This window comes from Cylas formicarius, unplaced genomic scaffold (assembly GCF_029955315.1).
Source record: "Cylas formicarius isolate icCylForm1 unplaced genomic scaffold, icCylForm1.1 PGA_scaffold_5__7_contigs__length_24384050, whole genome shotgun sequence".
Classification (NCBI taxonomy): Eukaryota; Metazoa; Arthropoda; class Insecta; order Coleoptera; family Brentidae; genus Cylas; species Cylas formicarius.
This window is the reverse complement of record NW_026844341.1, coordinates 18,590,533-18,612,975: the sequence shown is the minus strand read 5'-3', so window position 1 is coordinate 18,612,975 and position 22,443 is coordinate 18,590,533. Positions and strand designations below refer to the sequence as shown.

The window sequence follows — 22,443 nt, the reverse complement described above, 5'->3', positions numbered from 1 at the left end:
AACACGTCGAACGATGGTTTAACTTTAATCGTGTAATAGAACCTTGTTGAAATTTTGTTTGGTTTCTTATTTTGTGCAATTAAAAATGACTGGTACGAAGCGCCATCTGCCCGTGAGTGGAATAATGGAATTTTTCGTGAAAGGTAGGTTTTTATTATTAATGTTAGGTTTGTTGAGACGCTAAAACTGCTAGATTTGATAACAAATTCTGATGACGGTCATTCAAAGTTTGTAGGCGCGTTCCCTTTTAGTCTTTTCTAATTTAAAGATTTCACGATTATTTTAAATTGGTTTCGTGGACGTTGGCGCGCCATCGTTCGTCGGGCGAACGATTTAGTTTGCGGAACTGTCATTTGGACAGGTTCTCATTGTAGAAACCGCCATTGCTTTTTTATAATTTTCGAACGAAATGTCGGTTTTCCGGTAATTAACGTAAATAAGCGTTTTCGCGTGCTTTCTACAACGTGCTGTGATTATTATGTGATATAAATTGAATTTTCACGGCGACGGGAGTTCCAACAATGTTCGCCAGCGTGTTTGACGTTTTTGTTGTGTGATTATTTTAAAGGGAATATCATTTTTGTGGCAGCATGCAAACTGCCATTTCTTGAAATGTATCCTGAGCGGTTAAGTGAGGACGAAACTTTCGTTGAGTTGTTTCAAAAAGAGCACAACGAGCAGTTTTTCGTGCTCGTTAAGATGCACTTGTCTTTTTTACTACATATGACTACAGAAGAGTAAGTCTGAGGGCTCTCTCTGAATGCAATTTAGGGTCTACAGCTTGTTAGTTTGTTTCAGAAGCGACTGCTTCTACGAGAAGGTGAAATTGAAAAAGTGGAACGTTCCCTTTGCGAAAAAGTCGAAACGCAACCTCACTGAAGGGCTTCAGCTCTCTGGGGTTCAATCGCGGCAAATGGATCAGATAATACAATACTTGATGCTTGAAGAAAGTATGTTATTAAGTGCAGATAATTATAATAATAATATATCAATAATAATTATACCAATCCTGAAGTCAGGTGATGCCACAGAAGTAGGTAATTGGAGGCCTTGCTCTTATGTCCCTTGGAATTCTTACTTTTCAATATTTTTATATTTGATTTTCGAAGCTGTTTTCAACTTTCAGTAATAGCCTCATTCACAGGTGACTTAAAAGTAATCGGACAACTTGAGAATGATCTCGATAGATTTACTATGTACTGTAAAAATCACAGATTTTTTAAAATCTTGATTACTGCCAGATAATACAGTTTACAGGAAAAAACTAACCTCTTAATATTGACTTAAAATTAGACAATATAAAACTTAAGAGAGTTACTTAAGTTAAAGGTTTGGGCATCATACTGGATTCTGAAAAGTACTGTGAAGAGGGGCTTCAGAAATCTATCCCAAGTGTGTCGACTGGATAGTGAGTGTCTAAAAAAACCTTATAGAAAGTTTAATTTTAGTTGTAATAGAGACGGACACTACTTTTCTTATGAAAATAATCAAACACGCAGCCATTGCTCAGACGTAGTTTTTCTTTATAAAATTGTCACCAATTTTATTGAGTGCGCACTGGGCTAACTTTTTATATAGAAAGAATCAGATTTAACTACTCTTAAGCTCTCCGCTTATTAGATGAACTCATAATATCTGTATATTTCTTAACAACAAACATAGGGACTTATTCAACTTAAGTCTACATGTGAAGAACAGTATATAAAATTTTGAATATTCTTTTAATTACTGTCTATTAGCTTAGACAATATCTAGTTAAATTGGGCAGTCTCGTGTGCCTTTGGGTTTGTAAGATAAAATAAGAATAATTGATAATTTGAGGATTGTTCATACAGAAGCAGACATGTCCTTATAAATTGTGTTTGACGAAAAACATAAAGAAGTTATGGATATGTCTGCTTTTGACTGAACTATGAATTTATATGTTTTTGTGTAATCCGTAATAAATTGATGGAAACTTAACATATTCCAATCCTGTTCTCTGCACAATTTAATGTTTCCATAGGTAGATAATTATTTAACCCTTCATTAGTTCCATAAATACAGAATCGCATATAAAAAATTTGTGGTATTAAGGAACCTATTAACGAATAACCGCTGGCAACAACAGGTGGATGTTTTTGTAGTAGTTCGAAGAAAAATCAGTATGCTGTTTCTCTTGTATGTGAAAATTTTAGTATTTAGAGACAATTCTACAACTTTCTGGTCGTTAAACAGTGTAAATGTTGTCAGAACTCTTCGCGTTGTAACTGTCCTGTCTCTTTGTTGTAGATTTGAAGAGCGATGGAATCTTTCGACGCACCGGCTCGTTGGAACGGCAAAACGACCTCAAAAATCTCCTCGCGCTGGGCGAAACCGTCGACTTTTCGAACACGAATTTTAGCGTGCACGATTGCGCGTCCGTGTTAAAATCGTACCTCGCGGAACTGCCCGAACCGCTTCTGACCGACATACATTACCCCCTCTACTGTCAAATCGGCACCGATCTCGCGCACGAATCGAAAATTCTCGAGACCGTTCAACTGTTATTCCTATTGTTGCCCAAAGAGAACAGGGAGCTGTTGCGCGACGTGCTCGACTTGCTGCGCGGCGTCGCGACGCACGAAACGCACAACCGTATGTCGGCCGAGAATTTGGCGAAACTATTCGCGCCGCACCTTCTCTGTCCGCGCAAACTCGCGCCCGAGACGCTGCTAAGAGACTCGCCGACGCTGTTCGGCGTCGTAGCGTTCATGATTAAAAATTTCCCGGCCGTGTTCGAGGTGCCGTCCCGCTTAATGTTGGATTTGCGCGCGCACCGCGAACGCGCCGGCGCCCTGAACGAATCGGCGAAAGGGGCGGCGCATACGGTCTTCACATTCGTCGACAACAAACTGACGGCGAAGGAGAACGAAGAGAACCCGACGGAAACGGCGCTCGCGCAGCTGTACGCCCACATACAGTCGTTGCCGGAGTCGTCGAAGAAGCGCAAACTCATCAAGCAGTTTAACAAGGAGAACGGACAAGGCACGCCCCTTCAGGTGGTCAGGAGCGGCGTCGGCGCACCGAAGAGTAAGAGCATCGGCGACTCGATCAAGAAGCACATGTTCCATCGGAAACTGATGCGGAACGTAAGGCGTGGCCCCGCCCACCTGAAGAAGTCTACCAGCGAGGAGGTGCTGCACGTAAGTGTCCCTTCCTTCCGGTACCGCTTTTGTGCCTGCGTCTGCGCGTGTCTGCCCGCCGCTTCGCACGTCTCGTGCACCCCTTCGCTCGTTTTCAGAGCCCCCACCACCACGGTAAAACGACGCCGTCCGGACGGCGTCTGTTTTGTCATAATCCCGACTCTAGCGTCGAGGACGAAGTCGTCGAATGCGCCGCAACGAGGGAGACCCTGAGGCGGAGCAAATCCGACCCCAACGTGAGCGACGGCACGCGGCCGTCGGGTCCGCGATACTTGACTAGCACTCCCGCGTGCCCCGCCCCCGACGACTTTGCCACGCCCAAAGGCGAGGACCGCGACTCGATGTCCCCGATAACTAGGTCGGCGCAGCGCATGCCCCGCGCCATGCAGGTAGGAGGACGAAGTAGTTTTGGTATAGAAATGTCGGTTACGTAGTGTCCTCCTCCTCCATAGAATTTGTTGTTTTTGAAATATCCCGCGATTATTCGATAAGGGTAAGCTCCCAGATTAGTGTTGTGTGTCCATTTTACGAGAACCGAATGAATCAGTGACCGATTTCGAAAAGGACCGAATCATTTCAATCGGTCGTTTATTTCAATACTTTTTGTTGCCAACATAAGCGGCAATTCCAACAGTCGGAACGACCGATTCAGCTTCATTTGAATTTGAATTATTGTTGTGTCTATGTCTTCTGTTTGCTGTTTTACTTAGTATAATATAGTCGAAACTCTATATAGCGAAATTAAAGGAACTGATTTTTTTATTGCGTTTTCGCTATAAATTGTTATAGGGCACTTGAAAAATAACAAAACGCTGATGTGTTCTGTAATATTTAATTATTTTATATACATATTTTAACATCTACTTTTACATTTAATGTTTCAAATAATTAGTCATTTTCTTTTGACCATTTCGCAGCTTAACTGAACATAGGGCTTGTTGAATGGTTGGTGGTGGTCCCAGATCAACTTTTTCATCTTCTTCTTCCTCTTGGTGCTCTTCCTCACTCTTTCTTGCTTGTTGTAATATGGCTTCCTATGTCAAGCCTGCAGTTGTAGGCAAATCCTGATCTACCACCATAAAATCTTGCAACTCCTCACTTGTAAACGTAATTGTTGTTTGAAACTGCTTTTGCAAGTCCTGTTTCCATTCTGTCACCTCTTTCCAAGCTTTACTAATAAAGTTGACTGCATCTAGCATATTAATGGAAAATTTGTATTCGGACTCGACCATTTTCATAAAAATATTTTTTTCTATATCGACTCTTAGGACTTTTTATTACGCTCTGGTCCATCGGTGCTGTAATACACTTGTTGTTTTGGCTGGAAGAAATGCCAATTCAATATTCCGTAGATTTGAAATATCGGGATGTGCAGGGCAGTTATCTAAGAGAAGTAATGTTTTCCTCCCCTTTAATTCTACATCCCATTTCCGTACCTCCTTTTCAAAAATTTGCGATGTCATCCATGCAGACTTGTTTGCCTTGTAAGTGACCGGCAAACGCTTGATGTTCTTAAAACATCGCGGGTTAGTTGATTTTTCAATCACGACTAGCTTTCTTTTTTCTCTCCCACTCATATTGGCAGCTACTAACATATGGAGGCCTAATAGTACAACAAATTTTGTTCCTAATATGTTACCTTTTATCAAAATAGGTGCTTCGTATTGGTAATACATTAATTTGTTTAAATTAAATACCTGTGTGGAAATAGATAATTCACTTAATATTCAATTCAACACAAGCAAATCTACCGATCGATGACGCAACTCAATACTATATAATAATTATAACAATGCCCATTCTTTTTGAGTGGCCTATCTCAATCATGCATTTAACTTTTAAACCATTCAAATGAATCGTATTCTGCAAAGCAAGTTTGGTTTGTTTTGGTACGGTCGGTCGATCGATTTGATGTTTTTGAATAGGAATACTGATGAATTAGTATTTTGGTTAGGTTCTATGGTCTGGGCGGTTTCAAGAGAATAAATTGTAGATCGCAGTTGCAAAACTAATCCAACAGATTTGAAAGGCCTTCGTACTCATCCTGGCATTATTTGTAGATCGTTTTCTATACCATAATACGATGGCGGCCAAATTTTTCCGTCCATTGAATGAGAATGATTGCCATTTTAACATTCAGCCTTACGTTTTATCTTTGTGAAGCTTGCCATTAATTTCGCTCCGTGTTTGTTATTTTCTTTTTTCGAAGGTATGTCAGTACATCTCTTATAACTCTTTAGCACGCTTCGCTTTTGTTTTTGTTGTTGTTTTGCCTCAATTTTGTAGTTTGAAGTTGTTTGGTAAAACATTTCACGACTATTTTAAAAATGAAACGAAAAAAAAAACACTTTCGTTTGTTTTATTTTCACGGAGGAGAAAATGTGTCTCGACAGGTCCGTCATTCATTGCATGCATTCCCCCCCCCCCCTTCCAATTTTTTAAAAAATTAAACGTGCTTATTATGAAGGAAACTATGATGACGCCGCGGAGCAGGAAGCCGGTCCTCTTGGTGTCGGGCACGAACATCACTAGTTTAGCGCGGCCGCAGCAGCAGCAGCACCACCACCATCACCACGGTATACAGGAGTCGGTCGAAGAAAACGTCGAACTCGAAAAATCGAGCGGGCCCCCCGAAAAAATCCCCCGCCTCGACGAAGACGCCGATACATCCGCGAGTTCTTTAACGAAAACGTTTCGCGAGTATTTGAGTGCGAGGGACATCATGACGTTGTCGTCGACGCCCGTAGATTCTAGTTTTTCCACGTGCACGGATGATTTCAATTCGTCGAATTTTGCCGCCAGCAAAATGAGCGATTCCTTGGTTTACGTGTTGGACGGCAATGACCCGGACGACGGGGAAACTTGCGGCAAAGAGCTGGTGCTTAAACCTAGACAGTTTGATGAGGACGGGAAACCGATCGTGTTTGAGACGTCTTTTTAAATGCCGAAGGACTAATTGATTTTTCAAAACGTTCGAACTGAGACTTAGAATATAGTATTAATTCGGAGTGTGAACAATAATAGATTTGAAAAATAGATAATTATTGTGTTATTTTGGAATACGTCTTATAAGCCAGTAATGAAACGCAAATGTCAGGTGTGCAAAAACACCGAGTTGTAATTTTCAAATTGTTGGAACAAAATATTCATGGTTTTATAAATAAGTAAGAGAGTCTTTCTTTTGTTTAGTCGCGGGTATTCACGGTCCAATTTTTTATTGACGTAATAACCTGTTTTATATCCCACCATGAAAGTTATGAGTACTTTCTATCTTTCATTTTATATTAGCAGCACAAACCACCCTTAGGCAAAAATTCCACAACATTTTGTTGTAACTCTATACTTCATAAACCCATCTCTTCTAAAGCACTCTATAGTTACGGGTGGGACACCGGGATGATAATGTTAAATTGAAAATCATTTTTGCCATAAAAGAGTATTTAATCATTTTTTTTTAAATAAAAAATAGAAATGTTTGCTTTATTATAAACTAATTGGCTTAACCCTTGCGGCGGCTCGGTTCAGTATAAATCGTCGTGCGTCAAATCGGCGGTGATCTGAAGCCCCCTCTCCTTAAGAGCCTTTGTGATCAGTCTCTGTTTTTCGAGCTTCAACTCTTGCTCTTTGCGCTGCGCGTCCAATATATCGTCGACGGTCACCTCGGTAAGCGGCAGACTGTCTTCCCTCTCCGGATCCTGTAATCGAAACGTCACGAATATGGGTTTTAGGGGGCCACCCGCTCCACTTACGATTTCTCCCAGGAGGACGACGTTTTCCCCCCGCACTATAAATACCCCTCTCGGAATATCACCGTACTCTTTACCCACGTGTATCCTTTCGATCGTACGGTGCAGCACCAGGTTGGCAAACTGATCGACACTCCTCAGGTAGCCGATTAACGTTCTGCCGTCGCGGAGGAGCACCATCAACTTTTCTGCAATATAAGATCCGTCAACGCGCACGATTGCGATCTAAATTCATCCTCACTGTCTAATTCATCTAACAGGTGGGCCGTGCCCTCCAATTCGGGCTTGTTCATTTTCAATTTTAAAAGGAAAAAAACTTTTGACGACGTTAACCTCACATTTAGGTTGTTAAACAGTCGCGGACCACGGAAACTATTCTATGCTGTTTGGTTGGTTTACGCGCTCGTCCGGTACTGTGCTCTGCTTGATCTTGAAGGTTTTGATTCCCAAAGTTCTTTATCCGTGACTTTTTTTGTTTTGATTTTCCAGATCGAATTATCTATGCTAGGTTGTGGTGGGTTCGATTCCCATTAGGAGGGTGGGAACTATTTTTAAAATTGTTTCCTTGCGCCGAAAAATGTTTAGATTTTCAATTAATAAGTATATGCTTCCAATGTAGCGAGTACCTTATTTTAATAAATACTTTTGTACAGGTCTTATTTTTTTCAAGTGACCATAACACAACATCGAGATAGGTCATATATCCTCAGTATTTTCTCGAAGTAACCAGTTAACTGTGAATATCACTATTTAAAAATAAAATGGAGGAGCAAAGTGCAGTTTAGTGGATGGAATTTAAAGGCATGCGCATCATCATCCGGTAGGACCACTATATTGACCATATGACAGAGCCTAATAAACATAATTAGTGGTTCTACTTGGTAAACTAGTTTATTATACTTTACAGACAATAGATTTCTTATTGAAGTTGCGTTTAAACGGGAGCGCTAATAAGTTCGGAATATTTCTTAATTTTAGTGGCGACTGACATGTCCACGTAGCGGTCTCCAATTGAAACCACCATTCCTCCAATAATGGTCGGGTCTACTTTTGTGGTAAGCACAATTGACTGCCCTGATTTCAGGAACCCTTTGAGAACGCCCTGCAGCTTTTGCTTCTGCTCAGAGTCCAAATCTTTGGCGGTGGTCACTTCGCATATAACTTCGCCTCTATGGGCTGCCATGATAGTTTTGAAAGCGCTTATGACACCATCCAAGCTCTTGAGGCGCCCATTCTCAGCTAAAACTTGAAGCAAATTTGCAGACTCTGGTTTCAAAGAGACTTTGCTCGCTACCGCCTTGAGAGCGTCGGATTTCAGCTGCCTAAAATCGAAAGCGTATTTTTTTTTGTCTCTCTGCATTCTTCCCAAGGTCTACCTCTTTAGAGTTGGATTGACGATGAACTCACGCCATTTCGGATCAGTTTTCAGCGAGTCTTGCAGTTTAATCATATCCTTTTCTACCGCTTCCAGCGTCTTTTGCTTGCTGGCGGCGGAGTAAAGGGCGGTGGCGTACCGCCCTTCGATGCCGAAAATTTGTACCGGGGGCTTCACTAGTTGAGAGGTAACGTTACTGGTGCCGAACCTTCTGACCTAAGAAATGACATAACCTAGTACTCAGTTATGTAACACTGGGATATATCGTCGCGACACGTTTGAAATAAGTTTCACCAGCAATCTTACCGCCATCGACAGTTTTTGCGATGCCATTTTGACGAATCCGTTTATTTCTTTTTTTGCGAAGATATTCTAAAGTACTGAAGTTTCCAACCCCGTAAATTGGATTCGTCAATATCGGTCTTCTTTACGAGTGCTGGTCACTTACAATTTTTGTCTTCTTTTTTGGTTGGGTACTTTCCACAGAACATAGTTCTTTCAATTGTTTATTGTTTCGATCTTCAAGAGATAAGATAAATTCCCTATTCGAAGGGAAAAAAGCGCATCATTTAATACGCGCATTTGCGTTTTACCCAAATTCGATGATTTGTAGCAAATTTCTTTAGGTTGTGTTTTTTTGGGATACAGACGAATCCCGAACCACGTCGCTACCGCTGGCGACCTGTCATATAGCGCCCACCCCGGGGTAGGGTGTTTTGTTGGGGTATAAATGTCGATAGGGTCAAATAAGCACTAGTAATAAAGAATATGGGCGTGTGGGTTCGTTTAATTAATTCTAGAACAAAAACTATGTAGGTGCTCGACAAAAGTAACAGATTTTATGTTTTTTCTTTATACCTTCGCCTGATATAACCTTAAAATGCTTAAGGTAAGTCGTGTTTGTTAAAAGCATCGGACCGCGGAAGCAGGCTGACCTATTTTTAGGAAAAGGGCCAGTTAAAATTTGAAGACAAATGGCCGTACATGCGTCCGATAGTTTTAAAGTTGTTGAAACAGGAGCCCGTGACCCCCGCCGAGTGGCAGGAACTATTTTACGACGTCCATCTCGTTTGTTTGTGGGACGAGAAGGGTCCGGCGAAACTGAGGGACCACTTACACGAAGACATAGTGCAATTCATTAAACAGGCGCAAGCGAGAGTGCTGGCGCAGCGCCAGGAAGAAGCCTTGCTTAAAGCTTACATAGTGGAATGGCGAAAGTTTTTTACTCAGTGCAATTACCTGCCCACGCCCTTCCGGCAATTGGAGAGCAGTTTGCAAGGAAAACCGACGTCCAGCGGGTCGAACGTTCAAGGTAATAACGCGAAGAAGGGCCCAGCGGACGAGAGTATAGTCAGAAAGTTAATGTTGGACAGCTGGAACGAGAGCATATTTAGCGATATTAAGCACCGACTGCAGGACAGCGCTATGAAATTGGTGCATAGCGAGCGAAACGGCGAAGCGTTCGATTCACAGCTGGTTATCGGGGTGCGCGAGTCGTATGTAAATTTGTGTTCGAACGCCGAGGATCGGTTGCAAATTTATCGCGAGAATTTTGAAGCCGCTTACATACAGAGCACCGATTTATTTTATCGTATGAAAGCGCCAGAGCAATTGGCCAGCAACGGGGTTCAAGCCTATATGAGGTATGCTGACGCAAAACTTAGGGAGGAGGAATCTAGGGCGCAGCGTTATTTGGAAGGTAAGCACTTTGGAAGACACGCCGCACAGACGAATTTAATCAAAATGTCGGCCATATATATTGGGTTAAGTTTAAGTAATAAGAAGAGGCGAAGGTTGTCCTATTTTAGCTGGCAGCAATGGAGTGATTCAATGCTGCGTCAAGGTGCTGGTCGGCAACCCGTTGCCTGTTTTGTTGGCCGAGTGCGCACCCCTTATAAGGGCGGGTGAAACGGACCGCCTCCAGTTAATGTTCCGACTGTTAGAACGCGTCCCTGAAGGGGTGCAACCCATGCTCCGCGAATTGGAGAATCATATCACGCAAGCGGGTCTAGCCGACATGATGGCGGCCGCCGACGTCATCACACAGGACTCGGAAAAGTATGTGGAGCGGCTGCTCGAACTTTTTCGAAACTTCAGCGAGCTGGTGCGTGATGCGTTTTCCGACGATCCGCGGTTTTTGACGGCCCGAGATAAAGCTTTTAAGGCGGTCGTCAACGACACCACGGTGTTTAGGTTAGAACTGGGTACGGGTAGGAATATCGGGGGGAAAGCGGTCGCGCCAGAGAGCAAATGTCCCGAATTGTTGGCCAATTATTGCGACATGTTACTCAGACGCACGCCCCTGTCGAAAAAACTTACCAGCGAGGAGATCGAGACTAGGTGGTATATTCGCGCGGATTCCGCTGGCCGACGTTACGCTTGCGCTTTGTAGGTTGCGGGACGTCCTGCTGGTCCTGAAGTACATTTCCAACAAGGACGTTTTCATGAGGTACCACAAGGCGCACCTCACCAGGAGACTGATTTTGGACGCTAGCGCTGACAGCGAGAAAGAAGAAGACATGGCAAGTGGCGCACCAAAATTTTTATATGCGGGTGCAGTGAGGGCGGTCACTTTCAGGTGGAATGGTTACGCGAGGTGGGCATGCCCGCCGATTACGTCAACAAACTCGCCCGCATGTTCCAAGACATTAAGGTGAGCGAGGACCTGAACGTCCAATTCAGAACGTCCACCACGCGACACGACGCCATTAATATAAAAATATTGAACGCGGGAGCGTGGGCCCGCGGCTCGGAACGGGTGACGGTGAGCTTGCCCGTCGAGCTAGAAGATTACATACCGGAAGTCGAGGAATTTTACAAGAAAAAACACAGCGGCCGAAAGTTGCAGTGGTACCATCATATGAGCAACGGTACTATAACGTTCGCGACGAACGGCGGCAAGTTCGATCTCGACGTCACCACGTTCCAGATGGCGGTGCTGTTCGCGTGGAACCAAAGGCCCAACGACAAAATCACCTATGAAAATCTTAGGTTGGTCTATCACCTCATCCCCTCCCCTACTCCTCAATGCGGGACATTTTTAGATTGGCGACGGAACTGCCGGACGGCGAATTGCGTAGGACATTGTGGTCGCTCGTGGCCTTTCCCAAGCTTAAAAAGCAGCTGGTGCATTTTTCGCCATCCGCGGCCGCTCCTAAAGACTTTGGGGAGCACACCATATTTTGGATCAATCAGGATTTTGCGCTTATCAAAAACGGAAAGTCCCAAAAGCGGGGCAAAGTAGGTAGTGGGTCCGCGACCGTGACGGCCTTTAACGCGCATGCGTTTTAGGTAAACCTAGTGGGCAGGCTGCAGTTGAGCACGGAGCGTTCGCAGCTCGAGGACAACCAATCAATCGTGCAATTGAGAATACTCAGGACCCAGGAGGCTATAATAAAGATTTTGAAGATGCGCAAGCGGATAGCAAACGCCGCCTTGCAGACCGAACTGGTCGATATACTGAAGAATATGTTTTTGCCGTCGAAAAAAATGATCAAGGAGCAACTCGAGTGGCTCATTGAGCACAAATATATGAGGCGAGACGACGACGACATCAACACCTTTATATATATGGCATGATATCGTTTGGGGTCGTTTCGTAAAATTGTACATAATGTCTGTAAAAAAGAATAATTTTTTGGGCACCAGGTGGGAGTTTTATTTATGCAAAGATCAAACCTCTCCTTGTTCTAATATTTTATTTAATCGTCCACACAAAAACATACAAACACCAAACATATAACCACACATTTGGAGGGGGGGCGGGGCCGCGGCTGACGCGCCCAGGAAATACTAAAGCTTTAGTCTTTTTTGCTTACGGCGTTGCGGATGGCGGAGAGGCGCTCCAGTAACGGGGGGTGGGAGTGGTGCCACGCGGAGTAAAGGTAATCGTTGACCGGGAATCCCAAGTTGTCTTTGTTGAGTTTGAGGAGGGCTCGCTCAAGCTCCTTGCCCTTGCCCAGGCGTACCGCGAAATCATCGGCTTGGAATTCGAAACTCCTCGACAAAACAGTCATAAAGAAGGAGAGGACGGCGTTGTATGGCATCATGATGTACTGGAGGACGATGAACAAACCGACGAGGACGGGATGCACGTGATAGAAACCCAACGCTCTGTAGAGGAGCGGGTACTTGAACATGACCTTGAAAACGGCGAACAAAAGGAACAGGTTGACTTGCATGATGACTAGATTTTTGGTGGTGTGGTTTTTGCTCCAGTGACCGAGTTCGTGGGAGAGGACCGCGAGGATTTCGTCATTTTGACAGCCGCTGCCGTCTTCTTTGGCCAATAGAGTGTCGAAGAGCACGATCCGTTTGGATTTGAACAGGCCATAGAAGTACGCATTACTATGGGAAGATCTTTTGGAACCCTCCACGACGTACAGCTGCGTCAATGGAAATTTCAGGCTCAAAGCTAGTGCTTCTATGTCGGTTCTCAGCTCGCCTTCGGGCAGGGGCGTGTATTTGTCAAATAGTGGCGCTATGACGGCGGGATAAATCGTTAACAATATTAACGAGATGACGCAAACGATGGCCCACAGCCAGACAAAAAAGTAGTCGCCCCCGTTTTTGATGACGACTATAATTATGCAAGAAACGACGGTGGTCAGCGCTTGGCTGACGAAGAACGTTTTGATTTTATCCCACACAAAAAATGAGGCTGTTTGGTTGTTGAAACCGTACTGACCCTCTAACACGAATGTGTAATAAATATTCAACGGAAGATCTAACATGGTCGCTAGGAAAGACAGAATGATTAACCATAGACAGCTCGTCGACACTTCGTCGCCAAAGGGATTTATGATTTGGGAAAAATTCCATATCCCCGCTGCAGAGCCCTCGTGGACTACTATGGTGTTGACGACTACGGATTGAAAGTCTCTAATGAAACCAAACTTAAGTTTGGCCAACGAATACTCGCGCGCCTTCAAAAACTCATCCTCTTTCATGATGTCCTTCAATTCATTCGGCACTTGCTTGGTTTTCGCCGCTTTATCGATCTGAAAGAGTGACGTGGTTTTTTACCGACCATTTCAGATGTTGAATGTTACCTGTCTTATGGACAAGTACGTTTCCCACAGAAATTCTATCCATATTAAGAATATTATACCGTTTCGTATTAGGATTTCGTCTACAGCGAACATTTTTTAGTCTGAGTTTACAATTTTAGGTTATTTTTTTAACATAGACCGTAAATAATTAGTGCCCGTAGAATTATTATTCCAAAAGCCCTTTTACGCTCTGTGGTTCTCCCAGCGTGCTTGTCAGGCATCGCAGGAAGAAGAATTAACCATAGCCAAACGTGGGATAAATCGTGGAAGAAAATCTTTTCTATGGTCGTCGGTTTGTGGTTTATTAATGGTTTTAAAAAGTTCAAATTTCACACGTGAGATTTGTTAGTTTTATTGGGTAGATAATGCCTTTCCTCGCGAAGGGAAAACGTATGAACGGCATTAAGCGAAGTAAATTTCTATCCAAGAATGATAACAATTCGAATGTGACCAAAAAGCGGCCCAAAAATGAAGAGGTTACAAGTAGCGAAGATGAAGAGGTGACGAAGGATGACGAGAACGATGCTATTTCTAGCTCGGAAGACGAGAATGAAACCGCACAAGAGAAAAAGCTGCGGTTAGCTAAGCTTTATTTGCAAGAAATCGAGAAAGAAGAAAAAGCCAGGTTAGAACAGGAAGAAATTGAACCCGATGTCATTTCAAAGCGATTGAGGCAGGACTATCTTAAGGAAAGTGGAAAATTGCGGCTGAGCGTCGCCGACAAGTACAAGGGTGTCGATTATAGTGGAGTGAAGATTTTGAGATGCCGTCAACAGAGGAATAGCTTAACCTGCTTTTGTTTATCCAGTGATGATAAATACGTGTTTGTTGGTAGTAAAGACGGGATTGTAGTGAAATATTCCTTAAGGGATGGCGCGAAGGTTGGACTTATTCCATTTACCAGGCGAAATGAAGGTGAAGTTGTGGGCCACTCTAGTGAAATTTTAAGTTTAGCAATATCTACGGACAGCAAGTTTTTAACTGTGGGCGACAAATCGGGAAATATTCAAATTTGGGATCCCGCCACTTTCAAACACGTCAAAACACTCATGGGACATAAAAGCTGGGTAACGGGGCTGGCATTTAAAAAGGAAACCCATACTTTGTACTCTTGCAGCAAGGATAAAACAGTGAAGGTTTGGAATTTGGATGAAATGTCCTATGTGGAAAGTTTGTTTGGGCATCAGGACATGGTGGCATCGATTGATACTTTATATAGAGACAGGGTGGTGACATCTGGTGGACATGATCTAAGAGTGTGGAAAATCACAGAAGAGACTCAGCTTATTTATAACGGACACACAGGCAATATCGACAATGTGAGGTTAATAAACGAGGAAAACTTTATTACAGGCGGCGATGATGGCCAAATATGTGTATGGAGCATATTGCGGAAGAAACCGCTGCAGTGTATTGAAAGGGCGCATGGAGAGAATGAAGGCAATCACCAGGCCAATTGGATTACAGCAGTGTGCGGTTTGATGAATACCGATTTATTCGCATCAGGATCAAAGGATGGATTCGTGCGAATGTGGAAATTGGATAATGGTTTTAAATCGAATAAAGAGATTTTAAAAGTTAAAGTGGAGGGTTTTGTTAATTCGATTGCCTTCACTTCAGATGGACAATATCTCCTGGTGGCAGTTAGTAGAGAATATCGGTTCGGGAGGTGGGATTGCGTCAAAGACGCCAAGAACTGTGTCCTGGTTATTCCGTTTTTGTTGGAGTAGCTGACACTTTTTGAATATTCTTTTTTGTTAATTGTTTCCCCGCATATTTTTGGTTACAATAAACAAGTGATCAATCAAATTATTTTTTATTTCACTACCATTACTTGTTCAATGTTATTTCTGCGAATTCACATGATTTTTTGTGATTAGGGGACACACTGAAAGGAGAAAAGTGGGAATCAAGAAAGTCGTGTGTCCCGATCAGCCAGCGATAAGGGAAAAAGGACGCGGTAAGTCATGTGTAGCTTTAGGAGGGAGTTAAATTCAATAGCAACCGCAAGATATGTCTTTATTTTCCATCTCTAGATAAAATTGAAACATTTAAAAGGGTTAATCATCTAAGTACTATGTTTCATAATGGAATTCTAGTTTTATACAAAAATAATACATTCTTAATTATTATATAGGGTGTACATTTATTTCAGGCCAAGAAACATAGAGTATTGGGATATAAACCAATGTAGTCAGTTTCGTTCAACATTGACTGCCTTAGAAGTTCGCCTCAGTGACCCTTTATGAAGGGTAAAGGGATCATTTGAGGGATTACAGGATCAGGGTGAGGCTGATCCACCTCTTCTTGTCAGCTATTTTCGCCGCTGGAGAAGGTATGCACATGGGTGAGGGCGCTCCAAAGTGGGGACCTGTAATTCCAGGTGCGGTAAGCAATACATGCTTTCAGTTAATCCTATAACATTCATTTGTAATGTATTGGCAATAAAAAATCAAAAATGTTGTGTAATTTTTACATCCTTTTTTTACTTCGATCCTGATTCAGTGATGTTTATCCTACGTCAACGCTCTATATCACGTATTTTTTTCTACATATCAGTCTCTACGTATCTAGTAAATTTGTTTTTACGTCAGGCTCCTATATCACCCCAGTTTTCCTACACGCCGCCCCTGGTATCGAGCGAATTTGTCTTTACGCCGGCCTTTTATATTACCTAATTTTTCCCAGACGTCAACCCGCTGTATCGGGTGAATTTGTCCTTACGTCGACCCTCTATATGACGCGAATTTTCCTGCACCACCGCCCGCTGCATCGGGTGCCTATATTGCCCGAATTTTCATCCCCCATCGCGTCAATCCCCTGTATCTAGCGAATTTGTCATTACGTCAGAACTCTATATCATGCGCATTTTCCTACACGCCAACCCGCCGTATCTGGTGAATTTGTCTTTACGTCGGCTCGTTATATCACGCGAATTTTTCTACCCGTTAACCCGCTGTATCTAGGGAATTTGTCTTTACCGTCTATATCAAGTAAATTTTTCTGCATGTCCTCTTTTCGTGGATCTTTACATATTATGTTATGCGTATTATTATCGAAAACAAAATAAATTTACAACTTGAAAAAAATAAAAACGCTCTTCTACCCGATCGCGTGCCGCAATAGACCACCAGCAGGAGGCCGGGCCGTCGGCCACGTACAATAAATCCTACCCGGTTACGCACGTCAGTCACGATGTACTGCGTGATACAGTCGCTCCGCACAAATATTTCTCTTCCAAAATCCTCGCCTGAAAATCCCATATTAACAAGCTCCACGCGACCTCCATAACAAATAAATAAAAATAAATATGATATACCTTTCGGCGCAGACATCCATTCTCATTGATTGCTACCTGTCCGTGGCGCAATCCACGTCCGGCGACATTATCTCGGTGGCGGTCAATTCCGGTTCCGGATCGGACCTCTCCTCGACCACTGTGTCCAACTCCAGCGACGGGAAACCACGGCTCATCGCTCGGTCAGATCTTAAAGAAATTGCTCGGGATCTTCCTAATTTACAAAACAAACAATCACTTACAAATAAAACGGAGCACTGTCGGCCAAGGTTTACCCTGCGCGCCTCAATAGTCCCGGAGCGTCCCCATCCCTTGAGTAAACCTCGCACGATACCGGAGAATCCTAACCCAGTTAAGATGTCTGCGAGATCGAGAACGGAGGAGGGTGCTTAATAAACTAATTCCATTGTATAAGCGAATCGGTTGGCGTTATATACCCACTCCGAATCGAATCTGCTCGACCCCTGATTCCCTCTCAACGTTCTGTTTAATCAACTAACGGCAGTGGAGAAAGAGGCGCGCGGGATGTAAACCTTCCTTAACGTTAAGGTGTGTTATGTGTTACAAGGAAGCGAATTGAAACATGAAAAGCAAAAAAAAAAAAAAGAAAACGCATCGTCACAAAAAAAAGCGAAAACGAAAAAAGGCGGCGACAGGAGAAAACGAAAATTAGGCAACAGAGAAAGGGGCCAGCGTTAGTTACCTAGATAGTGTAATTGGCTGAACCTGACTATAGAGAATGTACCGTGTTCGAAGTCGACGTTACGTCTGCGCGCCTGTTCCCTTGCCAGTTTCGCACGTCTGCGCAGGCAGCAGATGACGAGGAGCGCGAGCAGCGGAAACCCGAAGATGCACGAGATGATCGGTATCACCACGGTCTCGGGCGACACTGCAAAATTCCGTTTTTCACGAACGTTTCCCGTCAAACGCGTTAAACCGTAGAAGAAACCCGGCAAATCGCAAGTAAACTGGGCCAAAAAAAAAACCGCAGCAATAATTCGAATCGAAAAATTGGTTAAATAATATAATGATAATAACAAGCATTTTCAAAAATTTTACACTTTTATTTCAATCGATACCGTAGTGGACCGGAAGTAGTGACAGAAAATAGTGCACAAATTGTGGAAAATGGTTACAATCCAAAAATGAAAAACACACGACCCGCCGACCGAAATAAACCCCTAACAACTTTAAAATCTTATTTCAAAATAAATCTTTTTTTTATTTTGCGCCACTTTTTCCTGGCTTTCTTTAATTTTATTTCTTGACCAATTTAAGTAAATAATATATTAAAAGTATCAATCAAATCGTGAAAATATTATGTCATCACTAATACAAATGAAAAAAGTGAAAAAAAAACTACCAATTACCAACAAAATTCGACGTTTAATTTTTTAAAAACTTTTTTTATTCTTAATTTATCCTGTTTTTTTTTTTAATTATCGTTGAAAAAAATAAGTGCAAAAAAAACGACAAAAATTCGTAATTAGTGTTGGATTGATCAATTGACCATTTCTTAATTGAATAGTTAAAAAAATTTTTAAATAACATCTTGCAATTGTAGAGTATTATCTATCATTATTTAATAGTGATGTGTATTTTATAATAAATTATTGAGTTCGTGATGCCCAATTTACCCTCTTCAAAGAATATCCGAAAACGATACTTAGTGATTCGAGGAATATATAAATCACACTATATAACAATATTAATAAATAAATATAAATTTCATGGTCTTTTAAAATTATTTCTGTCAATTGACACAAAAAAAATGGCCGGTAAATTCGACAACTGTAATCGTAACTCATTTTTTTTTAAAAAACATTTCAAGCATAGTTGGAAATTACCACAGGAATTTTAATCCAACGTTTCTTAGGATTTATTCATTGAATAAAAAAAAGTATTAGTATGGTTTGTAACATAATATGTTTACCAATAAGGACCCCCCCACCCCCAAAATTATTGCAAAACACGTAACTGACAATAAAATGACTGCTAATTTCTGATTTTTGACCGAAACTTGACCTACATTCGCCTCTGTGGGGTTATAGGAAACGTTATATATAGTCACTTATATTTGATTTTTGCACTTTAAAGAAACGGTAACGTCTTTCCCATTGTGATCGCTATAAACATTAACAGGTCTCTCCCGCGGTCATTACTACAGTTCGCGCTTTACTACTCACCCGTGGGGTAAATCAAAATCACCGGCCGCTTGTTGTGAGGTCCGACGTGATTGGTCGCCTCTTGCTGACCGGCCATCGTCGGCGGCGACTTCGCCTGAAAGAAACTTCCCGTAAAATGTTCGCCGACGAAAGTAAACCGATTGAAAAAAGTACGAGTCAAAACAGTATCTACAAATTAGCATCCCCGGGAGCGCGAGCTTATTTACAACAACACAATTCACTTCGTCAAACTGAACAACTTGATTATCTCGCGCTCGCGCGAGTCGCCTCTAAATAGTAAGCGCTCCAAACGTAGGAGCAGATTATACGACGTTCCAGGGCCGGGCCGCGCGCACAGATACACAAATCCTACAACGTCCGCAATTCAATTTAAATAGGGCGTCGAGTGCTTCTGCTGCCGCTCCAAAGCAAATCCCTCGTTAATTTTTAACGCACCGGTTGGCCCCGAAAATTCATCGCAGAGTATCCGAGAAGAAAAAAAAAACGACCTGCTGGTTAACAAAGTCTCGACCCACTTCGAAACCGAGCTTTTGTTCGCCATTAAACAGAGCGGTCGCATCGAGCGAAATGCAAACATTCGTTCGATTTTCGAGACGATATAACGTAACGCAATATATTCCGATGGGCTCACCTCGGTCTCCAAGAAGCAAATCACACGAAATTCGCATTTCACATGAACTTCACAATGATGAAACTTCAAGAGACACACTTTGATTCCACTGCACACTATTTATTTCGGTTTACACAGTGCCAACCTTTGATAAACAAAATGGCGTGTACGTGGTTTAAGTGACACCGAATAAGACGGGAGGGGATCATACTGATGCGAAAACGCTCCTGATCGGCGGGCGGAAAAAACATTAGCAATCAACAGACGCGAAAAAGGCGGCCTCGAAATTTATGTAAACGAAATTCGAGCTCAGAGTGTCGAAAACGGGCTTTTTTTGCAGCAACCTATTTCCACCCATTTTATTTTATGTGGAGGGCGAGGGATTTTTAAAACCAAATCAGAAGCAATCACGTATAGAAATTAGTTTTGTTTGTTTTCTACTTTTAAATTATACATTTTCGTAACACTTTTGATACAGTCCATATGATAAGCAAAAAATTGTAACTTATTTTCACATTTACACGCAAACACACACGCACACAAATATTACAGGCAGCAAGTTCTTAAAAAATGTACCGGAAAGCAATGAAGCAGCAAAACACTACAAAAGTTTTACCATCAATATTTGTCACTAACCACCTACCCTAAAGATTAATTTTGGTCAATTTTGCTAAACATTTACCAGACCACCAAATTAATCTTCTTCATCACCTTAGGCAAATGGACTAAAGATACTCGCCCATTACGGAACCACAGAATAACGAAAGAAAGTTTTGATTGAGGATATCGATTTGATCCATGTTCCAATAAAATTATCTCGTCAAAACAAACTTAAATTGGACACATTTCGATTTATATGAGGAAAAAAATCTTTATTTATGCAACAACTTAGTACGGCAAAACGAGTTTATTAATTTATCGACATTATGGATTAAATGGTTCTCACTTTAGGTGTGCCTACCCGCTTCGAAACAGCTTTTTTACGCTACAAACGGATTCGAAATATTTAATTTGAGGTCGCTCCATATCGTAAGTCCATTCCACTGAAATTAATTCGACAAACAAAGCGTTATTTATTATATTGTTCATCGTGCGTGATAATATCCGAAACAATAAACACAAAATGGTGCCCTCGGGGAGGACGAGAGGTGGGGGCCCGTCCATAATTACACAACGCGCGACGGTTATATTTCCCGGGAAATTTTTACTGCCATATGCTAAATATTATTTGAAAATACGTAAACAATTGATTTAGTTTAGTTTTGTTTTGAGGATATCTGCACGTATCCAAAACTCATTATTTTATCACAATCAACAACAAAATTTTATATGGTAGTCAGTGTATTTTTTGGTATTACCACAGCATCGCCGCACTGAAAAAAAATTGGCCAATCTTACAGCCTAATACTTTATAACTCTCAACCCAATCGTCACGACTTTAATCTAGATATGATTTGTCCAACTACACAACGAACACTTTAGGTAATAAATCCAAAGAAATGAAGAAAACTACTCACGTCTACGTATTTTGTTGCACCCAAGATTAGTTGTCGTTTTGCATCGTAGAGTTCATAATAGGTTCTGGAATAAAAAGCATTATCAGTTGGTTAATTCGACGATTTAAAACAGCACGTTTTCCAATTGCAAGAAGTTTTCTAAGGAAACCTTGCTTTTGATGGCGTTTAAGTCTGGTATTGGATTTATTGATAAACACGTAAGACACAAAAACAATTACACTTTTAGAAGAAGCAGCAATGTTATTCATTATCCACTCTTGTGATGCTATCGAAAAACGAAGGAAAAGATTTATCTCTACTGTTCGATTATGAAAAGCAATCAGTCCGGAATAAGATTGAGTCAGTGTTCTGTGGCGGCCACGCCTTTGCTTGTTTTGTCGGTTTAATAGCAAGAGACTTTAATCGTTGAACTAAGCACCTCTAAATCACTCAATCCTTACGGTTTTCTCTTCTTATTAAATTCCGGGCGCGGAAAATGGAGTTTCCCAGTCGAAAAAACGTCTACCGACAAATATACGAGGGAACTAGTCAACCTCGTTTGTTCTCTTCCGCCTCTAGAACGACAATAAGCGAAGCCTGCCGCTGCCGTCGTAATCAACTACAAACGGTCGTATCATTCGAAGAGCCCGGCTTCCGCCGTCTCCATTAAATCTATTATTTTTCCGGGGCCATGCAAATTTTCACTCGTTCTTCGCGCCAGAGTTGCCAAAAGTATAAAAGTTTCGTTGGGGAAATCTAGAGAGATTAACACAGTTCTACTAAGTTTTGGTTAGTTAGGTGATCGATTTTCATTTTTACATAGAATATCTCAATAACATAACATAAATATAAATATAGATAAATATAATATGAATAATATCAGAATACTCATGCAAAATAGGTAAGCCTAAGTCACAGCGATAACATTTAATCGTGGCTTTTGTTTGCATATATGTTAAAAAGGAGCTTCAACCAAATCATTTTTTCTACTTCTTTAAAATACCTAATTATACACCGATCAAGCTTGCGAAAAATGCCGTTTTACCAAGTCTGTTTTATTTCCCACGGATCAGAGCCACCTCGGACATTTGTTTGAGAGCAATTGGATGTTTTCGCCGTTTACTACACTCGTTGCATATTTCCACTTATTTTTTGTTGAATGGAAATACATTACGAGACGCTAGTTTTACGTATGACTCGCTGACAACGTCGCCCGGTTTCCTTCTTCGTACTGATTAAGAGGTACACTAGAAACTGACGGCAATTCGCGAGACAATGTTTATTATTCATGAAGAAAACACTTTGCGCTGCACTGCGGGGCTGCTTCTAGCCAATCACGTTGTATTTTTCTAATATTCAGGAGTTTTCTAATCCTAAATGAAAGTCAACATCTTAATTCACGAAGTGTATTAACTGATTACAAATTCTTAGCCGTACCCAGCAACATAAAAACAATCACCTCCCTACGTTTATTCATTGGTTACCATTCACCACAGAATGTGAGTTGTCCACTCATA

General features: G+C 41.9%; 7 protein-coding genes across 15 annotated transcripts in view; 3 read left to right on the top strand and 4 right to left on the bottom strand.

Annotated features, from left to right (window-relative positions):
* Positions 1–5: 5 nt before the first annotated feature.
* LOC132701704 (rho GTPase-activating protein 19) lies at positions 6–6,315 on the top strand. Of its 4 annotated transcripts, none has more exons than XM_060669840.1 (5): positions 6–143; positions 799–950; positions 2,272–3,164; positions 3,263–3,553; positions 5,632–6,315. In XM_060669840.1, exons 2-5 carry the CDS (start codon positions 914–916, stop codon positions 6,103–6,105), a joined length of 1,695 nt encoding a protein of 564 aa, XP_060525823.1. In that variant the 5' UTR covers positions 6–143; positions 799–913; the 3' UTR covers positions 6,106–6,315. The 4 variants fall into 4 exon arrangements, with proteins under 4 accessions (XP_060525823.1, XP_060525822.1, XP_060525821.1 ...); XM_060669838.1 differs by lacking the exon at positions 6–143 and adding an exon at positions 410–737; XM_060669839.1 differs by lacking the exon at positions 799–950 and having other exon boundaries at positions 5,632–6,285.
* Positions 6,316–6,557: 242 nt separating this feature from the next.
* Positions 6,558–7,342, bottom strand: LOC132701717 (U6 snRNA-associated Sm-like protein LSm1). Its single transcript, XM_060669862.1, has 3 exons — positions 7,152–7,342; positions 6,914–7,098; positions 6,558–6,859 (listed from the first exon to the last, which is right to left on the bottom strand). Exons 1-3 carry the CDS (start codon positions 7,201–7,203, stop codon positions 6,686–6,688), a joined length of 411 nt encoding a protein of 136 aa, XP_060525845.1. The 5' UTR covers positions 7,204–7,342; the 3' UTR covers positions 6,558–6,685.
* Positions 7,343–7,718: 376 nt separating this feature from the next.
* On the bottom strand, positions 7,719–8,725 carry LOC132701715 (ATP synthase subunit O, mitochondrial). The gene is made up of 3 exons (XM_060669855.1): positions 8,592–8,725; positions 8,287–8,501; positions 7,719–8,232 (listed from the first exon to the last, which is right to left on the bottom strand). The coding sequence occupies exons 1-3, from the start codon at positions 8,616–8,618 to the stop codon at positions 7,845–7,847; spliced, it is 630 nt and encodes a 209-aa protein (XP_060525838.1). The 5' UTR covers positions 8,619–8,725; the 3' UTR covers positions 7,719–7,844.
* A 310-nt stretch (positions 8,726–9,035) lies between these two features.
* On the top strand, positions 9,036–11,932 carry LOC132701702 (cullin-5). The gene is made up of 7 exons (XM_060669834.1): positions 9,036–9,174; positions 9,231–9,984; positions 10,094–10,625; positions 10,678–10,807; positions 10,864–11,276; positions 11,330–11,525; positions 11,577–11,932. The coding sequence occupies exons 1-7, from the start codon at positions 9,166–9,168 to the stop codon at positions 11,862–11,864; spliced, it is 2,322 nt and encodes a 773-aa protein (XP_060525817.1). The 5' UTR covers positions 9,036–9,165; the 3' UTR covers positions 11,865–11,932.
* Positions 11,933–11,945: 13 nt separating this feature from the next.
* On the bottom strand, positions 11,946–13,544 carry LOC132701708 (CAAX prenyl protease 1 homolog). The gene is made up of 2 exons (XM_060669844.1): positions 13,337–13,544; positions 11,946–13,285 (listed from the first exon to the last, which is right to left on the bottom strand). The coding sequence occupies exons 1-2, from the start codon at positions 13,427–13,429 to the stop codon at positions 12,086–12,088; spliced, it is 1,293 nt and encodes a 430-aa protein (XP_060525827.1). The 5' UTR covers positions 13,430–13,544; the 3' UTR covers positions 11,946–12,085.
* A 42-nt stretch (positions 13,545–13,586) lies between these two features.
* On the top strand, positions 13,587–15,194 carry LOC132701707 (U3 small nucleolar RNA-interacting protein 2). The gene has a single exon (XM_060669843.1). It carries the CDS (start codon positions 13,702–13,704, stop codon positions 15,064–15,066), a length of 1,365 nt encoding a protein of 454 aa, XP_060525826.1. The 5' UTR covers positions 13,587–13,701; the 3' UTR covers positions 15,067–15,194.
* Positions 15,195–15,332: 138 nt separating this feature from the next.
* The window catches only part of LOC132701716 (uncharacterized), a 239,485-nt gene continuing 232,374 nt past the window's right edge, over positions 15,333–22,443 (bottom strand). Inside the window, exons 2-6 of one of the 6 annotated variants that reach the window (XM_060669856.1) lie at positions 20,948–21,011; positions 18,821–18,914; positions 17,338–17,523; positions 16,656–16,848; positions 15,333–15,707 (exon numbers count right to left, since the gene is read on the bottom strand). In XM_060669856.1, the coding sequence (XP_060525839.1) occupies positions 16,688–16,848; positions 17,338–17,523; positions 18,821–18,896 (423 nt within the window). In that variant the 5' untranslated portion in view covers positions 18,897–18,914; positions 20,948–21,011 and the 3' untranslated portion in view covers positions 15,333–15,707; positions 16,656–16,687. Of the gene's footprint in view, positions 16,587–16,655; positions 16,849–17,337; positions 17,524–18,820; positions 18,915–18,973; positions 19,006–19,451; positions 19,585–20,947; positions 21,012–22,443 lie in introns of those variants that run through there. The other 5 variants (XM_060669859.1, XM_060669857.1, XM_060669860.1 and 2 more) reach the window with 5 other exon arrangements.

Coding starts and splice junctions, on each gene's coding strand:
- LOC132701704 (XM_060669838.1), top strand. CDS start 613: ATGTATCCTGAGCGGTTAAGTGAGGACGAAACTTTCGTTGAGTTGTTT. Junction 738..798: donor CTACATATGACTACAGAAGA/GTAAGTCTGAGG, acceptor AGTTTGTTTCAG/AAGCGACTGCTTCTACGAGA. Junction 3,165..3,262: donor CCAGCGAGGAGGTGCTGCAC/GTAAGTGTCCCT, acceptor GCTCGTTTTCAG/AGCCCCCACCACCACGGTAA.
- LOC132701717 (XM_060669862.1), bottom strand. CDS start 7,203: ATGAACAAGCCCGAATTGGAGGGCACGGCCCACCTGTTAGATGAATTA. Junction 7,099..7,151: donor CCTGTTAGATGAATTAGACA/GTGAGGATGAAT, acceptor CTTATATTGCAG/AAAAGTTGATGGTGCTCCTC. Junction 6,860..6,913: donor TCGTCCTCCTGGGAGAAATC/GTAAGTGGAGCG, acceptor TTTCGATTACAG/GATCCGGAGAGGGAAGACAG.
- LOC132701715 (XM_060669855.1), bottom strand. CDS start 8,618: ATGGCATCGCAAAAACTGTCGATGGCG. Junction 8,502..8,591: donor CGCAAAAACTGTCGATGGCG/GTAAGATTGCTG, acceptor GTCATTTCTTAG/GTCAGAAGGTTCGGCACCAG. Junction 8,233..8,286: donor GTCAATCCAACTCTAAAGAG/GTAGACCTTGGG, acceptor TTTCGATTTTAG/GCAGCTGAAATCCGACGCTC.
- LOC132701702 (XM_060669834.1), top strand. Junction 9,985..10,093: donor GGCGCAGCGTTATTTGGAAG/GTAAGCACTTTG, acceptor GTCCTATTTTAG/CTGGCAGCAATGGAGTGATT. Junction 10,626..10,677: donor AGCGAGGAGATCGAGACTAG/GTGGTATATTCG, acceptor TGCGCTTTGTAG/GTTGCGGGACGTCCTGCTGG.
- LOC132701708 (XM_060669844.1), bottom strand. CDS start 13,429: ATGTTCGCTGTAGACGAAATCCTAATACGAAACGGTATAATATTCTTA. Junction 13,286..13,336: donor CGTACTTGTCCATAAGACAG/GTAACATTCAAC, acceptor TCACTCTTTCAG/ATCGATAAAGCGGCGAAAAC.
- LOC132701707 (XM_060669843.1), top strand. CDS start 13,702: ATGCCTTTCCTCGCGAAGGGAAAACGTATGAACGGCATTAAGCGAAGT.